Source organism: Sinocyclocheilus anshuiensis, unplaced genomic scaffold (genome assembly GCF_001515605.1).
Source record: "Sinocyclocheilus anshuiensis isolate Anshui unplaced genomic scaffold, SAMN03320099.WGS_v1.1 scaffold209, whole genome shotgun sequence".
NCBI classification, from domain to species: Eukaryota; Metazoa; Chordata; class Actinopteri; order Cypriniformes; family Cyprinidae; genus Sinocyclocheilus; species Sinocyclocheilus anshuiensis.
Window position 1 is genome coordinate 457,124 of NW_015540880.1, and position 18,548 is coordinate 475,671.

An 18,548-nucleotide genomic window follows, 5' to 3' on the forward strand; every position below is an offset into this window, starting at 1 on the left:
TTTTCAGTTTTACTCAAATTAGGGTGATGCAAAAATGAGTACACCCCACTGAAAGTCTCTGGAGCCAAGCTAAATTTTAGACTACAAATGTCTAATTTAACAAGAATTCAACCACAGGTGAGTCTAATTATTCATTACACAGGTGTCCAGACAGTTTACTATTAAAGGGTGTTACTTAAAGAAAGCCCCTTCACATTTCATGCTGTCAGCAATAACACCACATGGAAGTGAAATGTCACGAGACCTGAGAAAGAAAATAATTTCTTTACAGAAGAAAGGTGAAGGCTACAAGAAGATCAGCAAAGCTTTACTTATCAGTCAGAATACTGTAGCAAAAGTGGTACAAAAATTTTAAAAAGATGGAACTGCAACTATCACACAGAGACGTCCAGGTCGTCCACGGAAGTTAAAACCTCAACGGGAGCGTCTTCTGATGAGAAGGGTTGAAGAAAATCGGCATGCAAGTTCACTGCAGTTATCTAAAGAAGTAGAAAGCCAAACTGGGGTGACTATTTCCCATGACGCAATACGGCGTACACTGCAGAGGAATGGCATGCATGGGTGCCGTCCATGAAAGAAGCCTCTCCTAAAGCCCAGGCACAAAAAAGCCCGCCTAGAGTTTGCCAGGGCCCATGCTGACAAAGATGCTACTGGGACTCTATACTCTGGAGTGATGAGACCAAAATAAATGTTTTTGGAACTGATGGCTTCAAAACTGTATGGCGTCGCAAAGGTGGGGAATACAAAGAAAAATGCATGTTGCCTACAGTGAAACATGGTGGTGGCAGTGTCCTTATGTGGGGCTGCATGAGTGCTGCTGGTGTTGGGAGCTGCTTTTCATTGATGGCATCATGATTTCACAGATGTACTGCTCTATACTGAAAGAGAAGATGCTACCATCACTCCGTGCCCTTGGTCGTCGTGCACTTTTCCAACATGACAATGATCCTAAACACGCATCTAAGGCCACTGTTGAATTTCTGAAGAACAGAGTGAAAGTGATTCAGTGGCCAAGTATGTCTCCTGATCTGAACCCAATCGAACACCTATGGGGAGTTCTGAAGAGACAAGTTGAGCATCACTCTCCATCCAGTCTCTAAAAGAGGTCATTCTTGAAGAATGGAAAAAGATAGATGTTGCACAATGTCGCCAACTTGTTCATTACATGCCTAGAAGTCTTGGTGCTGTCATTAAAAATCATGGAGGCCATACAAAGTACTAGATGTAGTAGTTTTTGTTGTGGGGTGTACTCATTTTTGCATCACCCTAATTTGAGTAAAACTGAAAAATGTGTAATCTAAGTTATATTATTAACCTTACTTTCATGTTATAAGTTAAACGGATGTTATATTAAACTTAGTCTTGTCAACATTTTGGAAATAGTTTTTGTTCATTGAGATATTGTTTAAAATGTTACTTTTCAAAAGGGGTGTACTCATTTGGTGACCGTGATTTCACCAAGTACAACATGTTCCTGGATCAACACCCTTGTTGATCCTGGAACAACATTCCAATTGTTGCCCACTGTTGCCCAACATTCCAGACTGGTTGCCCACTGAAGCTAAGCAGGGTTGAGCCTGGTCAGTACCTGGATGGGAGACCTCCTGGGAAAACTAGGTTGCTGTTGGAAGAGGTGTTCGTGAGGCCAATAGGGGGTGCTCACCCTGTGGTCTGCGTGGGTCCTAAGTAACGCCCCAGTATAGTGATGGGGACACTATACTGTCAAAAAGCACCGTCTTTCGGTCACGTGATTGTAAAGCGCATTGGGTGTACAACAATACACAAAGCGCTATATAAATGCATCATTCATTCATTCAATTGACCAATCAGAATTGAGGGATAACTTTTCAGGAAATATCTGTTTTAGGCTTACGATCAAGGTTAGGTGCTTCTACACCCTTGTTAATGAGCTATCATTTCACACTGATTTTAGGAATAAATTATGGGTAGGGTTAGGTTTAGGTTTAGTTAAGTTGTACGTAGTTATATAACTATCGGGGGCTAGACGAATAGTACTAGCATAACCGCTGATTATTGTTTTGAGCTTTAACTAAGTTGTACATGGGTAACTGTAGGGGGCTAAACAGAACTACTATTTAAAGAATGGTAAGCATGGGCGACCTATAGGTTAGGTGCTTCTACACCCTTGTTAATGAGCTATCATTTCACACTGATTTTAGGAATAAATTATGGGTAGGTTTAGGGGTAGGGATTGGGTTTAGTCTATATTTTTGGACAGTAATGTTGATCCAGGATCAACAAAAGATGTTGATCCAGGAACATGCCTTACTTGGCAAAATCACGGCGACCGTACTCATTTACGCTGAGCACTGTATATATACAGTGTGTGTGTGTGTGTAGACGTCTGTGTGATATTGTGTGTGTGTGATAAATTTGTGACATTGACTATATGTACTTTTGTTGATACAGAAGGTCAGATTTTCTTGCTTCCACTGAAACACAAGGCACATTCACAAATTATTAAAAGCCTAATCAAAATGCACAACAGTTGAAAATGAAAAATTATTTTCAGGATGGAATAGATGGAAAGGATAAATGATTACCACTTGAGGGTTTGTAAAAAAATACTCACAGACCAGTATTGTTTTAATTTTCCAACCAATTCTATACAATTAATTATTTCATTCAACAACTGTAGTGTTTTTTAAAGTGATATATGCTTTTGAAAATGTTTTAAACCGTCTACATTTAATGACAGTAAAAAAAGAAAATCAAATGTAATCAAAGTTCAATTTTAATGAGATCATCTGCATTTTATTATAGGAGTGCATTTGTCATATGTAAACAGATTACACCAGATAACAGATTATGATACATTCCATATTAAAGGGACAGTTCACACAAAAATAATTCCTTTAGAGTGAACTGTATCTGAAATTGGATATTAAGACACAGGGAGACAGACTAGTGCTACAGCGACAAGGTATATATAAGACTGAAACAACAATGTATGATTATTTGGTCTAAATTGTATGCAACGCCAGTCCTTTCAAAGGACGTGCTTGATGGATCATTATAGAGAGAACCAGACTAAAGAAAGAGCTGGGTGGAAATACATCTCATGCCCTGAAAATGGCTATATACTGAGAAATCTAGCAGCAAAATGCCAACAAAAAGCAATTAAGTTTTTACATGACACATGTGATACTGCATGAAACAGTCAGATTGTCATCAGGTCATTTGGATCAGACTACTACCAAACTATCACTATTTAACACCATTTCCTTACCTCTAAATGTATGCCATCCTTGGCAGAAAAAAATGACACAGCATTCTTTTAGAAACCGTACCCTTATCCAAGTATTTCATTGACAATTGATTTCAGACAATTAAAAATACAGCAGCCTAGACACGTTGAATCAAGACGTTCCAGTTAGCTAAGCTGAGATACTTCATAGAAGTAAGCTCCCAACATCTTGGTGCCCTGAATATAGTTGGATCTGTCAAGGCAAAAAAGGGGAAAAATATTGAAAAAAAAATGCAAAAGATTGCCATTAACATTTTTAAGCATCCCAAGACCATCCCATCTATGAGATATGAAGTTCTGCACAAATAAAGTTGGCCCAGATGATTACCTGCTATCATACAGTTGCAGTTTCGCAGCCATACCTTAACAAGGTGTTTGTTGTAGCTATGCGTAAAAATTACCTGTTGAGTTTCTCATTCTGTGAGTGAGCTCCGTCGTCAGAGGAACCGACAGGCAGCAGCATGACATTCTGGCCGGTTGCTTCTTGGAAGGTCAGAGTGACCGGGATACTTCCTCCCTCACGGGTGAGGTCAGGCTCCACACCAAACACTAACATCAGTGAAATTATGTTAGACCACAAATAAATTGCATTTAGAAGAAAGAAAATATCTACTTTGTTGCTCTGACACAAGACAGACTCTTGTATCTACAGTTATACAATATATTGTGTCTTACCAGTCTTCATGGCCTTTCTGCCAGCCATGTAGTGAGGATGGTTAAAGTCAGACACCCAGGCCCTGGCTCCATGTCCCATGTACACTTTCAGTTTGTTGGGACTTTGCAGTTCCGCATATTTCTTCTCTACATGGGTAATTACCTATATGATAAGCCGCACATGTCAGCACAAGTACGTCTGTAGCACAACAACCATGTCTGTAAGGTATACAGATGACTCTATGTGATTGGATAAAATAACTTCAAACCTGTTTCTCCACCACTTTTGGATCCATGTCAGGGACCAGGCGCATAGAGAACTTGCCATTGACCTTGCGGGGAATGACAGTTTTGGCTCCTGTCTCAGAGAACGCTCCCTCTATGCCATGCAGAGACAGGGATGGGTATCTCCAACGATGCATCAGAATTTGCTCCTGCACAGACAAACCGATATACAGTGGGTACGGAAAGTATTCAGACCCCCTTCAATTTTTCACTGTTTAATATACATATCGATGAACATAAAACATGAAGACAGGCAGCATGACTAAATGGGGCAATTTATTAAACATGCTTATATTTCAAAATAAATAAACATTCACAATATATTGTAATAAATTAATACTAATAAATAAACAGCCCTATTTGAATCAGTGTTATTTTACTATCATTGACATACTATTATAGGTTTTGTTTGAATTTGATTTTATTGTTATATTTACTTCTCATTTTAATTTTAGTTAAAATTTTAGTAAATTTGTTGTGTTTTTTTTGTCATTTTGATTTTTTTTAATATATATCAAGTTTTAGTTTTTAGTTTATTTAGTTGTTTTATTACTTCAATTTAAGCCAAACTAAAAATGAGAAATGCTGCCTTGGCAAAGAGCTGAAATAAAATAAGTTTAAGTTTTTTATATTTTATTTCAGTTAATGTTCATTTTATTTCAAGTAAGATTTTTTTTATTTTATTTGTTAACACTGATTTTATTTTATATGTTAACGCTGCTTTGAATCATAACAGAAACGACATCAGCTGACACTGAAAACGCTGAAAGACAGGGATGATTTACCTTTGTGTCATGCAGCAGTTTGCCTGCTCCAACATCTTTGGCATATTCTTCCATGTCAAACTCAATCTTTTCGTAGAGCTTCTTCTCTTCATCAGTCAATTTAGCCACCTGGTCATATAACCCTGGTACTAAAATTTTCCCCTTGTTATCCACCAAAGAGCCTAAAAATAAATAAAAAATACTTAAAAAAATAAACTTTCAAAGCATAGCAAATATAATAATGGTACATCAACAAACACCAATCATTTTTTTTAAGGTTCATCAATTGCGAGGTGAGCTAATCAAATAAGAGTAAATATCTGACGACTGCTCTAAACAGACAGGTAACTTTAGCCGGTCAACAAAAGACAGATATCCCAGTGGAATCAAACACAACCAAGAAAAAACCTGTCATGCTGAACATTTGATGACCAACCTACTGACACTCTTTCTACCAAAGGAATAAGCAGACATCAGTCTCACCCATCAGAGCGATGAGGTCAGTCATGGCCTCATGAACAGATCCTCCAAACACGCCAGAGTGAAGATCTTTATCACAGCATTCCACCTGAAAACATAAAAGACTTGCTCTCGTTAATCAGACATGAGAAAAATCTCAAAACTTTGCCTTTGTGAGGATCTAATGCTTTCTCTCATTAAAGAATGTTTAAGTAACATTATGAATTATATATATTTTTTTTTTTATATTTTGAATTCTTTTGTTTTTATAATTGCTTTATTCATGTGGTATATGTGCGCATGAAGTCAGAGCTTAACTTTAAATACCACTGCTACAAATCTTAAGTTTCTTTTGACGTTAAAGTAACAAAATAACTCCCACCTCAACAAAGAAGTTGCAGATTCCTCTCAGGCCATAGGTAATGCAGGGCTTGGTCTTCCCAAGCCAGTAGTTATCAGAAATGCAGACATAGTCCACATCCTTAAAGAAAGTATCTTTGCGAGAGAAAACCAGCTCGTCCAATCCTTCTGATCCAGACTCCTCCATTCCCTCAAAGCAGAACTTTATATTGATGGGCAGTTCCTGTGATTAAGTCAATTTCATTTTTAGTACAAAAATCCATTAAATGAAATACTTTAAAGACTATAATTTGTAAAAATGTGTACTTCTTTACAAACCAAACATTTTATACTGCTAAAACTTGTCAGTCATAAAGGATAAGTAGGCCTACTCTTACTTTTAGTGTTTGTCATGTATCATAGAAACGCTGCATAATATTACAATTAGGCTTATAGTTAATTAAATTACATCTAGCCTAATTAAATTAGCTTGACAAGACTTTTAAAAATTATCAAAGATCACAAAACAACCTTTAGACTGTTCTGCTGTCAGTTAGAGTCTGTAAACGAGGAACTTTAAAAGCAGTGACATTTCACTCAGGTGATAATTATTGAGAAACTGAGGTAATCGCTGGATAAGGGGAGGACTGTATGCGATATGAATTGATTTTCAACACAATGATATACAGTGTTGGGCTCAGTTGTTCCTCACAGTTTCATTCACACTAGGTGCACATGCACCTGCAATTTGTAATTTACATTCTGTATTGTTTAAATTTAAAGTTACATTAACCAGATTAAGTAATGCAGGCAATGCTATACTTCTAGGATCTTAATCCACTGATACTGTCATACTGTTTGTAATACATGAGGACTTTAAACTGGTGTTACAGGCTTAATAAGTAAGCAGACAGTATCATTGGAAAGAAAATACAGTGTTTGCACCTGTCCAATCTTCTGATAGGCTTCAATGATGTTGAACCAGGCTAATACAGGGCCTTTATCATCAGTAGATCCACGTCCGTACATTTTACCTAAAGACAATATGTGTGGCCTTGGTATTAATTTAACAAAAACTATAACTTATGAAGCCAGTTGTAATAGATAACTAGAGAATTACTACACACATTTTTTAGAATTGGTGAAATTTTGTGTAAAAAAAAAAAAAGAGATTAAGGAGGTAAATTTGACAGAAAGATTTAAATGTGCTATATAAACATTTTTTTTTAATAAAATGCAAATGTAAAATTAATAATTATTTTTGTTTAAGATGAATATTCATTTGTCCCAGCTTGGAAAAAATAAACATAATGGAATCAGCTGACAGGTCACAAGGCTACGCTCAAGCGTCAGATCTATCTCAGCAAAAAGAGACAATAGGATTTGTCTTAATCTCTTCGGGCTGGAGGGACACAAATGTAACATGCTGAGTCGGTGAGATGTTTTCCTTTTTTGTGTCAACAGCCACATGCAAGCAGTCCGTACATTTTACCTAAAGACAATATGCGTGGCCTTGGTATTAATTTAACAAAAACTATAACTTATGAAGCCAGTTGTAACAGATAACTAGAGAATTACTACACACATTTTTTAGAATTGGTGAAATTTTGTGTACAAAAAAAAAAGAGATTAAGGAGGTAAATTTGACAGAAAGATTTAAATGTGCTATATAAAAAAAAAATTTTAATAAAATGCAAATGTAAAATTAATAATTATTTTTGTTTAAGATGAATATTCATTTGTCCCAGCTTGGAAAAAATAAACATAATGGAATCAGCTGACAGGTCACAAGGCTACGCTCAAGCGTCAGATCTATCTCAGCAAAAAGAGACAATAGGATTTGTCTTAATCTCTTCGGGCTGGAGGGACACAAATGTAACATGCTGAGTCGGTGAGATGTTTTCCTTTTTTGTGTCAACAGCCACATGCAAGCAGGACAAAAAAAATGTTAAAAAAATGTTAGTGGTGACTAATTTTAGCCAAATCGAATGTGAAATATTACCTGGAGTGAGCACTGCTTGCAGACTATTGCACAAAAAGCAAATCAATTGTATAACCTCTTTTGCTCTTAACAGGTCTCTTCCATACACTCAAAGGCTCCATTAATAAAGTGACGCTAGCATCAGTCTTCTCAACCCCAAGAGACTGCTACTGTACACCTTTTTTTTTTAAACAATGATCTGTACATGCACACTCATACCGTCTTTCTCCACTAGAGTGAAGGGTGGTGAGTCCCAGCCATCTTCAATGTTGGCTGGCTGCACATCCAAGTGCCCGTAAATGCACACAGTCTTCTTGCCTGGGTCTGAGCCAAGTTTGCCCAGAACTATCGGAGGAAGAGGGATCTCTTCACCACCTGGCAACTAAATTAAAACAAGAAAAAAGCAATGCATGAGAAATGTAAGATTATGTCTGACTGTCAACTTTGTTACTTTTTATCTCAAAAATAGGAACCATTTGACTTTACATTTATTTTCAAAATATTTATAAAAAAATTTATAAAACATCTTACATGTTTCATTTTTTTTTGTCATATATATATATATATTTTTTTTTTTTTTTTCTGGACCCTTCACAATTTCTCAGATAAACAATAGCATATGGATTTGGAACAACATCAGATAATGACAAAATATTGGGTGGAACCACTAATTTAAGCATACACATTTTCACTTTCACTTGATCATTTTCATGTGATCCTTAGTTTAGTACATTCAAGCATAACTACACCGCTGCAATCTTGTAAGGCATGTGACACATGCAGTCAGATGGTCAACCACAAAAACGACCAAGCAGGAAGCAGCTTGTAATGGTTGCGCTGAAGTTATCACTACAAATTCCAAAGCCAGACATTAAAATAAAAATTCCAACTCCATGGCAGGAGATTCAGATTCACTTATTAACATAATTAATTTTGAAGAAAAATAAAACACCTTCTGCATGCCAGTGTCAACCATCTCCACAGTTCCCCCCAGTCTCTCAATGTCTTTGGCTGCCATCTCCATCATCTTCTTTATTTCTCCTCGTTTCTCTGGCCAGGCAGACACACTCTGTACAGCAACCCATTGTGCCAGGCGCTTCAAACACAAAGTGATCACATTTCCATTAGAAAACATGCATAATACCTTAATGTCAAATAATTCTAATTTCATCAAACATTTTAAATAACACATAGGAAAGTATATGAATAAAAACAAAATAGGTCATAACAAAATAAAAACTATCTTAGCTTAAAGTATACACATTTTCCAAGTTTTGGCTAATACAATGTAACATTAGTAAACAGTGTTGGGGGTAATATATTACAAGTAACGCAAGTTACGTAATCAGATTACTTTTTTCAAGTAACTAGTAAAGTAACGCATTACTTTTTAATTTACAAGAGAATATCTGAGTTACTTTTTCAAATAAGTAACGCAAGTTACTTTTTTTTTTTCAGTGTATTGATTGACAGCTCTCCTGTCCCCATGTTGAGAGAAATCAGAAGATGTTACTGTAGTTCTAAAATAAATATGAATATGCATTAATCTCACTCACAAAAAAAAACACACACAGATTCAGTATTCCTCAAAATTAATAAAAATAATGCAACTCAGAATATGACGCAAACCTGCAATAATTAAATGTTAAACAACACAAATATGCTTTATGTATTTATTCCCATTCTATTAACCAATGTCTTTGCTTCAGACCTTCGATGATCCAGTTCAACCATACTAATAAGCAAAAATTACTCTAGACAGACATTTGTGTGTCTTTTTTTATTGCTGAAGTGTGTTGAAATGTCTTCTTCTGCATTCTACTGTACGGACGTAAATTTACTTTCCCTTCAGCCTGAGGCTTATTCATTTCACTTTTGGTGTGAAAAGGCTTTTATATTTGCCAAAAATATAACTTTTTTATTTTAAAAACAAACAAGCAAGCCCTGTCCAGATTTAAAAAGTAGCGCAAAAGTAACGTAACGCATTACTTTCCATAAAAAGTAACTAAGTAACGTAATTAGTTACTTTTTTATGGAGTAACGCAATATTGTAATGCATTACTTTTAAAAGTAACTTTCCCCAACACTGTTAGTAAAGAAAATCTCAATACCTCAACATAGTCGTCCTGGTGCTCATCGACGTATTTGAAGAGAGTTGGAAGGCAAGACATTGCTGCACAGTGATCCAATCACTCAGTGACAAAGGAACTGACCTAAAAGAAAGGGAGATTGACGTGTAATAAAGATTTTTGTCTTCAGGAGAGGAAAATAAAACTCCTCCCAACTCAGTAACTGCTGACAAAATCATTCCCCTACGGCTGAGAGACGCTGCGCTATTAACTGATGTTTAAAAATATGTAGTAACGTTACACAAACGTATTTGACAATGTCAATCTCAACCATCGCTTTAACTTTATTATTATTATTAATATTTCGCTTACTATTAAAACTCCTAAGTAATACGTCGTTCACCGAAATTCATTAATACAGCTTGCAACGGCAAACAACTCAAAATACAACTGCATACTTACTGAGTAAAAACAATTCAACGTCTTGAAGTTAACTGAAATTGAACTGCTCTGTATCCCAAGATCTCTTCGGAACCGCGGTGTGAAGAACGCCATCAGCAGCAACTCATTAGTTCAGACAAGATTAATGGCTTTCAAAATAAAGGTCTGAGTGAGGCAGAGGCTTTCACATACTGGACAGTGGCCTCAGAAACTATTTAAGCAACACTTCAAATGTATGAATGCCACTGCATTAGACAACAATAAATGAAACCAAGTGGTATTTCTTTCTTTTCAAGAAAAACGTTTCACAAAAAGTTAAAGTTAGGCTAATTTACAATCTTTCCTTTTTATTATTTCGAAGAAAAAAATGGCCTCAGCAACAATGTTGCCCTTGGTTGACATCACCCCAACAATTAAATGTTTCCATAAAAACTATATTTGATGCAGTTTATTTTCAAATTACATTTATATTTTAATTAAATTCAGATATGAAATGCAATCAATTCTGCATATCTGAAGATATGCATTGGAAGAAATAGACAAGGTAAAAAGCATTTAGTTATTGTTAAGCAGTCGCACATCAAAGTTGCTGGAACCCTTTTGTTTTTAGAAGGGGTATTATTCTTGTTATCCCTTTAAACCACATACATTGTGCATATATGCTAACTGACCTCACCTGAAACGTGAAACCTCAAACTAGAAAAGAGTCATGAAAGAATTTAATATTGACTTTTGACAATGCAATGTTTTATTATCATTACTGTTTTATACAGTCATTATCATTTTTTAGGGGGAAACCTTAGGTAAGCATTTACACATGTGAAGAGCAAACACAAGTGTATGTTTAAACATCTTTAATAGAAAAAAAATCATTGTTATTACATTTAACATGGGGAATCATATTTAAAAGACATTATACAAGCACATTAAGATGACTTTATCACATATATACATACACACCATTTAATAGTTGTAAGACAATATTAGAGTACAAGACAAATGTTGCAGCATAAACACTAGCTAGAATCAAGGGAAGGGACAATTAAATGCTGTTGTGCAGAAGCAGACATGTGTATTACTCTTATTGGAATCAAAGTTTCTAAAACTTAAAGTGACTATTTCCATTACAACAAGTGATTTATTGCGGAAGTGGTTCAAATCAGCTTCCCTTCATTAGAAATGGCAGCTAAGGAAGTGGTGCATCAGTTCTATCTGGTTCTTCTGGTTGGTAAGGAACTGATAGGATATCAGAGAATCCCCATCCAAAGCCAACTGCATTACCAGTGTAAGTATCTACTGGGGAAATGGTTTCAGATGTTAGGAAAGTACTTTCTGGAACAGTTGTAATTCTAGAAGCAATTTCTACACAAGTATCAGTCTCAGCTGTTTGTTTATTTGTTTATTTACAACCTGAGTCGACTGTTGGCTGTTAACTGTTTCCGTTGTAGTTACAACTGGTAAGTAAGGAACTGACAGGATATCAGAGAATCCCCATCCAAAGCTAACTGCATTACCAGTGTAAGTATCTACTGGGGAAATGGTTTCAGATGTTATATCTTCACCTGACGTGGGTGTTGGGAGAGTAATTTCTGGAACAGTTGTAATTCTAGACACAACTTCCACATGAGCATCCGTCAAAGCTGTTTGTTTATTTTGAGGAATTGTGGTGGTTCCACCTTAGTTGACTGTAGGCTGTCAGTTTCAGTTGTGGTTACAACTGGTAGGTACAAATAAAAAATCTGAAAAACCCCATCCAATGCCAAATGTATAAATGTCATTACTGCCAGTGTAAGTATCAGCTGGGAGAGTGGCTCCAGCAGTTATTTCGTCACTTCACTAGTTGACATTTCTGCAACGTCACTAGTTTCAACAGCAATCAGATCTCAGACTGCCTGACGGACATCTCAGCATGGATGTAATGGCGCTTTTCCACTGCATGGTGCGACACGGTACGGCTCGGTACGGTTCACTTTTTGGGGGTTTTCCACTGGGTACAGTACCTGGTACCTGGTACTTTTTTTAGTACCACCTCGGTTGAGGTTCCAAGTGAACCGTACCGTTACCAAAACGTGACGTGTAAACTCTGCTGATCACGGATTGGCTGGAGAGAATCGTCACTACCTGCGTCACTGAACTTGCGACACAAACAAGCTCAACCTGGCAAAGACAGAACTTCTCATCTTCCCAGCCACCCTATCAGTACAGCACCAGTTTACCATCCAATTGGGCTCATCAACGATAATCCCATCGAGTTCCGCCAGGAATCTTGGGGTGATCCTTGATGATCACCGTTAAAGATCACATTGCAAAACAGCATGGTCATGCAGGTTTGCACTACACAACATAAGGAAAATCAGACCCTTCAGAGCATGCAACACAGCTTCTCGTCCAGGCCCTTGTCATTTCCAGGTTGGACTATTGCAAAGCTCTTCTGGCTGGACTTCCAACATGTGCAATCAGACCTCTGCAAATGATTCAGAATGCAGCAGCACATCTTGTTTTCAATGAGCCCAAGACAGCCCATGTCACACCGCTTCTCATCTCTCTGTACTGGCTTCCAATCGCGACTCGCATCAAGTTCAAGACATTGGTGCTTGCCTAGAGCTGCCACTGGTTCCGCACCCTCCTACCTCCGCTCTCTCCTATACATCTACATCCCCTCCAGAAGCCTGCGGTTGGTAAATGAGTGGTGGCTCGTGGTCCCATCGCAGAAGGGCACAAAATCACTCTCCAGGACATTTTCTTTCACCGTACTGTTGGTGGAATGACTTACCTAACTCCATCCGAACAGCCGAATCCCTCAAAATCGTCAAGAAACAACTGAAAACTCATCTCTTCCTTGAGCACCCAACTGCCTCCAATAATAATAATAATTTTTTTCTGTTCTCTTATAATCCTCCTATCCTAGCGTTTTACTGTTTTGAACGATGTCTGAAAGCTTGTATAACGGGCAATTCTCGTGTTTACTGCCATCTTGATGATACATGATACATCGCTTGTTGTATTCCTCAACTGTAAGTCGCTTTGGATAAAAGCGTCTGCCAAATTAATAAATGTAAATGTAAATGCAATAGCAGTTGTAGAGATAGACATGGTTTCAGGCTGAGGTTGTTGCTCCAGCTATAATCATTGCAGGTGTAGAAGTTTCCGGTACGATTCCTGTTGTGAGAACTGATGGACTGGTTACAAATGTTATTGAACTTATGTTGTGGTGACAGACTTAATTTCAGCTAAAGTTAGTGCCACAGTAATTGTCAATGCAGCTGTGGATTTCCCCAATGTCTGCTGTGCTATCTGAAGGAGTTGTTCTAGATGTTTTTGCATCAGTGGAAGTAAATGCTGGAGAAGTGGTTTCCATAGGACTGATGCTCTCAACAACGTGTTGTACCTGGTAAAGTAGTGCTAATTTCTGCTGTGATGGGCAACTGAACAGATGTTGCAGAGATGGACATAGACTTGGCTGTAATTGCTGATATCTCAGGAGAAGATGGTACCTCAGCGGTTATTGCAGCTGATCCTTAAAATGGATCCTTAAAAGCGGATGAGACGTTAAACTGAGGTCCTGACTCTCTGTGGTCATTAAAAATTCCAGGATGTCCTTCGAAATAGAGTAGGGGTGTAACCCTGGCATCCTGGCCAAATTTGCCCATTGGGGATTGGCTCCTCTCCACCAATAAGCTGGTGTGTGGTGGGGGTTCTGGCGCAATATGGCTGCCGTCGCATCATCCAGGTCACGGATGCTGCACATTGGTGGTGGTTGAGGAGATTCCCCCTTTCTATGTAAAGCGCTTTGAGTACCCATAAAAGCGCTATATAAATGTAAGGAATTATTATTATTATTGTTGTTTAGTGAAGGCAAAAAGGTGAAAATATTAAAACCTAAAATATATTATTACTAGTCACCACATTTAAAACACACCATACATGTTTGTAAGTTTAAACCTAAAATCTTGATGTAACATGTCCACACTTTGTCTTAATTAAACTGTACTGTTATCTTTTCAAAGGTAATTACTTATCATCAGATGTAGATCTGAGTGCCGGTGTCCTGACATTTCATCCTACCCGTCATATTGTCCTACCAGGGCTTACTGCACATGCGCACATCAATATTGCGTCAATTTTCTCACGCTGAACAATACATAATTACTGTATTTGCAGTACTGTAAGGGTAGGTTTAGGGTTGGGGTAGGTGTAGGCGTTAATAAAGCATAATCTGATGGGTAGCATTTTTTGTCGCATTGTGCTACCTACTGTTTCAATGGGAGGTAGCAAAATCTGACAGGGTAGCACAAATCGTCAGAACACCGGGTCATGGCAAACTTAATGGAAAGGATTTCATTGTCACAATTAAACAATGGCAGATAGACATCAGACACAACTACTCCATCCAAATTCCTCTGGTGCTCTTGATGAACAAACAAACAGATTTTATGCACAGTTAATCAAACATAAGACAGGTAAATTGCCTAGGTACCAGATTCTTACTTAAGTATTGCCAGGTTCCTGTGTTAGACCCCCTGAGAATTTCCTCAAATTCATCTTGTTGTTTGGACTCACCGTGCCCCCATTTACTATCCCAACTCTGGTCTGCCCCACATACATGGAGTTCGAAAGTGGATTAGGTCATTGAGTCTGCTGGGTCACTTGGAAGCTTAAGTTTTAAGATTTTGTTTACAACCAACTTCAAGTGCACTCGCGACTCTTAAGCACGGCATCAACCCACCTGTGTGTGACTGTCACGCTTTGAGCAACTCAGTGACTTTATTTTTGTCTCTTTCTGCACTTTCTGTGTTAAGATAGGCTAATGTAAATATCACAAATTCCCAATTTATCATTAATGTTAGAATTAACACTTTCACTCTCATATTCCATGCAGTTTCAGGGCCGTGCATGACAACACGGATTCCAACGTGTCATATATGTCAGAGTAAAGAGCCTTAAATCTAGTGTGATGATAAACTACAGGTGCAAGTAATGTATGGCTCAGTCATTATGGGAAGACAACGGTTCTATAAACGCAGGGCAGGCCCTAGCATTTTGGGAGCCCTAAGCAGATTTTCAAAAAAGCCTTTTTTTATTTTTATTTCAAAAAAGTTTTTGTTATTTTTATTCGTTTTTGCTGTTTTTAAATGTCTATATAGTTATTAATTTTGATTTTAGTTTTTAGAACATCAACATAAACTAAATGAAAATTAGAAATGTTGCCTTGTCAACTAGCTAAAATAAAATAAGTAGATTTCTTTTAGGGCTGCAAGATTAATCGCATGCGATATTTAACGCGCATCTTGTCAGAAAGCCGGTTCTGTAATCAGCGGTAAATCTCCATCACCTGCGGGCTTTCACATTGAGCAGCATTAACTACACAGAGCCGTTGTTCACTGAGTTAAGCAAAAAATCGCGCGAATATGAACGTGGTTTTGCGCAACTCGTCAGTGAACAACGGCTCTGTGTAGTTAATGCTGCTCAATGTGAAAGCCCGCAGGTGATGGAGATTTACCGCTGATTACAGAACCGGCTTTTCTGATAAGATGCGCGTTAAATATCGCATGCGATTAATCGTGCAGCCCTAATTTCTTTGTATTTTATTTCAATTAACATTATTTTAAAGTAACGAAAATGTTTTATTAATATTTTTAGTTTTAGTTTACTATATTAACCCTGTTGTAAAAATTTACCAAATTGTCTTAATCAGTATCTACTCAGTATATTTTAATACATAAATATGAAGATATATTTTATTTATATTTACTTATTAAACATTTTTAACAACATTTTAACCATTTTTAGCTATTTACAAGTTGAACCATTGCTTTATGAAAAATATATTTTTTTTAAATTAGTGCGATTAATGCTTTAATAAAGCAATACCTGGGTTATGAAAATTAAAGAGAATAGTTTATTATTACTATTAGTAGTAGTATTGTTATTATTATCATTATTATTATTATTACCAACAATAATTCAGAATAATCTCTTTTCTGGGCTGGCATGTTTAGGCCATATTAAATTGCAAAAATGTATAAGTGTAAAAAAAAAAAGTTTTAATAAAAATATGCTGGTTTTAAAGGATTAGTTCACTTCCAGAATAAACATTTCCTGATAATTTACTCACCCCCATGTCATCCAAGATGTTCATGTCTTTCTATCCTCAGTCGCAAAGAAATTAAGGTTTTTGAGGAAAACATTCCAGGATTTTCCAGGATGTCGCATCATCCAAATGGATGCTGCACACTGGTGGTGGTTGAGGAGAGACCCCCCACATGATTGTAAAGCGCTTTGGCTGTACAAAAATACACAATAAAGCGCTATATAAATGCATCATTCATTCATTCATTCATTCATTCATTTTTCTCCATATAATGGACTTCAATGGTGGCCAACGGGCTGAAGATCCAAATTACAGTTTCATTGCAGCTTCAAAGGGCTACACAGGGACAGGGGTCTTATCTAGCGAAACGATCTGTCATTTTCTTAAAGTATATATGTTTTAACCACAAATGCACGTCTTCCACTAGCTTTGCGATGGGCATCCATAAACTCACGCATTACCTAATCACGTTGTAAACGTCACCTGTGGTTAGCTCTTCGTCTGTGTACTAGTTCAAAAAGGTAGGGTAGGACGAAAAACTCCCTCAATTTTTCCTCCAACTTCAAAATTGTCCGACATCGTTGTTTTACCTTTTTTCTTTGCACGTTCACTTTGTAAACACGTGGTGGTACTTCCTCCTACGTCACGCGTGACCTTTCCAACATGACTATGTAATGCGTGAAGTCCAGTTGAGCTAGTGCAAGACGAGCATTTGTGATTAATATAAATTGTTATTATTTAAAGAAAATTACAGATAGTTTCGCTAGATAAGACCCTTATTCCTCGGCTGGGATCGTGTAGCCCTTTGAAGCTGCAATAAACTGCAATTTGGACCTTCAGCCCGTTGGCCACCATTGAAGTCCATTATATGGAGAAAAATGAATGAATGAATGAATGAATGAATGATGCATTTATATAGCACTTTATTGTGTATTTTTGTACAGCCAAAGCGCTTTACAATCATGTGGGGGGTCTCTCCTCAACCACCACCAGTGTGCAGCATCCATTTGGATGATGCAACGGCAGCCACAGTACAACGGCGCCAGTGCACTCACCACACACCAAAAACCTTAATTTCTTTTCGACTGAAGAAAGAAAGACATGAACATCTTGGATGACATAGGGGTGAGTAAATTATCAGGATTTTTTTTATTCTGGCAGTGAACTAATCGTTTAAGTATTTGGTGTTATTTGATAAACACCAAAGTGGATTTAAAAAAAAAAAGGAAAAAAGGAATAGAAAGTGCAACCTGGTATGGTAAAAGCTGTATTTCTGTTGTTCCTCAAGCACCACCTACTGTCAAAGAATGAACTTTCATATTTATGCAGCCCGTCTGCTGCTTTTGGTCAGATCAAAGTGAAAATCTGACTGAACTTTTATGTGGCAAACACCCAGTGTTATAAAACTTAACTGGTCAATGAAAAATAAGCTAATGTGCGCTCTAAAAATCTAAACCATTCGGATATTAAGATATCTAGAATTATTCACATATTTTAAGTGCCCACGATAACAATACCTTTCATGTTTATTACTGTTGTTACATTGGCACAGCGTGTCTTCAAAGCGATCAAAGCAAAATGCCAAATTAAACCGATAAGACAATAAGACACTACATTATAATATAGAAAAAATATGATCAATACTCTTAAGTTAATGATTTCATGATTCACTGATAAACGCATGTTAAATAAATGATTAATTGATTCACTAAAACAGAAAATATACTCACACACTTATTGCCAGTTAACAATGTAACTTGCAACGGGCCCCAGTGAATGAAGCTTTTTGGTGGTCAAATTGAAAACACTCGACTCACCGAAACGAATCAAATCCTAATCGCCAGAATACAGCTGATTGTACTGTAAAATACGAAAAAGCAATTCACCCACACCGTTTAATCTACTTAATGTTAGCGTTACAAATATGTGTAATTACCTATTTAAATAGATTAAGTAGTGTGTATATATATATAGCATAAATATATTATTGTCTTCACTACATTTTGTCATAGCATAGACTTAGTTTCGACTCCATACTAGGGTATGTCCTTCCTTGAGCTTAATAATAAATGTAGCTCATTTTGATTTAGCTGAACATATATTCAATTCTGACATGTTTAATAATTAGTGCTGCCAAGGTAGAGTTTAGAAATACAAACAGCAGAAACACAACCAATACTTATTAATTCATTTAATA

General features: G+C 36.9%; 1 protein-coding gene across 3 annotated transcripts in view; it reads right to left on the minus strand.

Annotated features, from left to right (window-relative positions):
* LOC107688323 (cytosolic non-specific dipeptidase-like) overlaps positions 1 to 10,382 on the minus strand; it is a 27,518-nt gene extending 17,136 nt beyond the window's left edge. For 2 of the 3 annotated variants that reach the window (XM_016485953.1, XM_016485951.1), the window contains exons 1-11: positions 10,192 to 10,382; positions 9,862 to 9,963; positions 8,703 to 8,846; positions 7,970 to 8,132; positions 6,715 to 6,803; positions 5,813 to 6,013; positions 5,455 to 5,539; positions 4,993 to 5,153; positions 4,192 to 4,356; positions 3,944 to 4,085; positions 3,670 to 3,817 (exon numbers count right to left, since the gene is read on the minus strand). In XM_016485953.1, the coding sequence (XP_016341439.1) occupies positions 3,670 to 3,817; positions 3,944 to 4,085; positions 4,192 to 4,356; positions 4,993 to 5,153; positions 5,455 to 5,539; positions 5,813 to 6,013; positions 6,715 to 6,803; positions 7,970 to 8,132; positions 8,703 to 8,846; positions 9,862 to 9,921 (1,358 nt within the window). In that variant the 5' untranslated portion in view covers positions 9,922 to 9,963; positions 10,192 to 10,382. Of the gene's footprint in view, positions 1 to 2,881; positions 3,462 to 3,669; positions 3,818 to 3,943; positions 4,086 to 4,191; positions 4,357 to 4,992; positions 5,154 to 5,454; positions 5,540 to 5,812; positions 6,014 to 6,714; positions 6,804 to 7,969; positions 8,133 to 8,702; positions 8,847 to 9,861; positions 9,964 to 10,191 lie in introns of those variants that run through there. The other variant, XM_016485952.1, reaches the window with a different exon arrangement.
* Between the last annotated feature and the right edge of the window lie 8,166 nt (positions 10,383 to 18,548).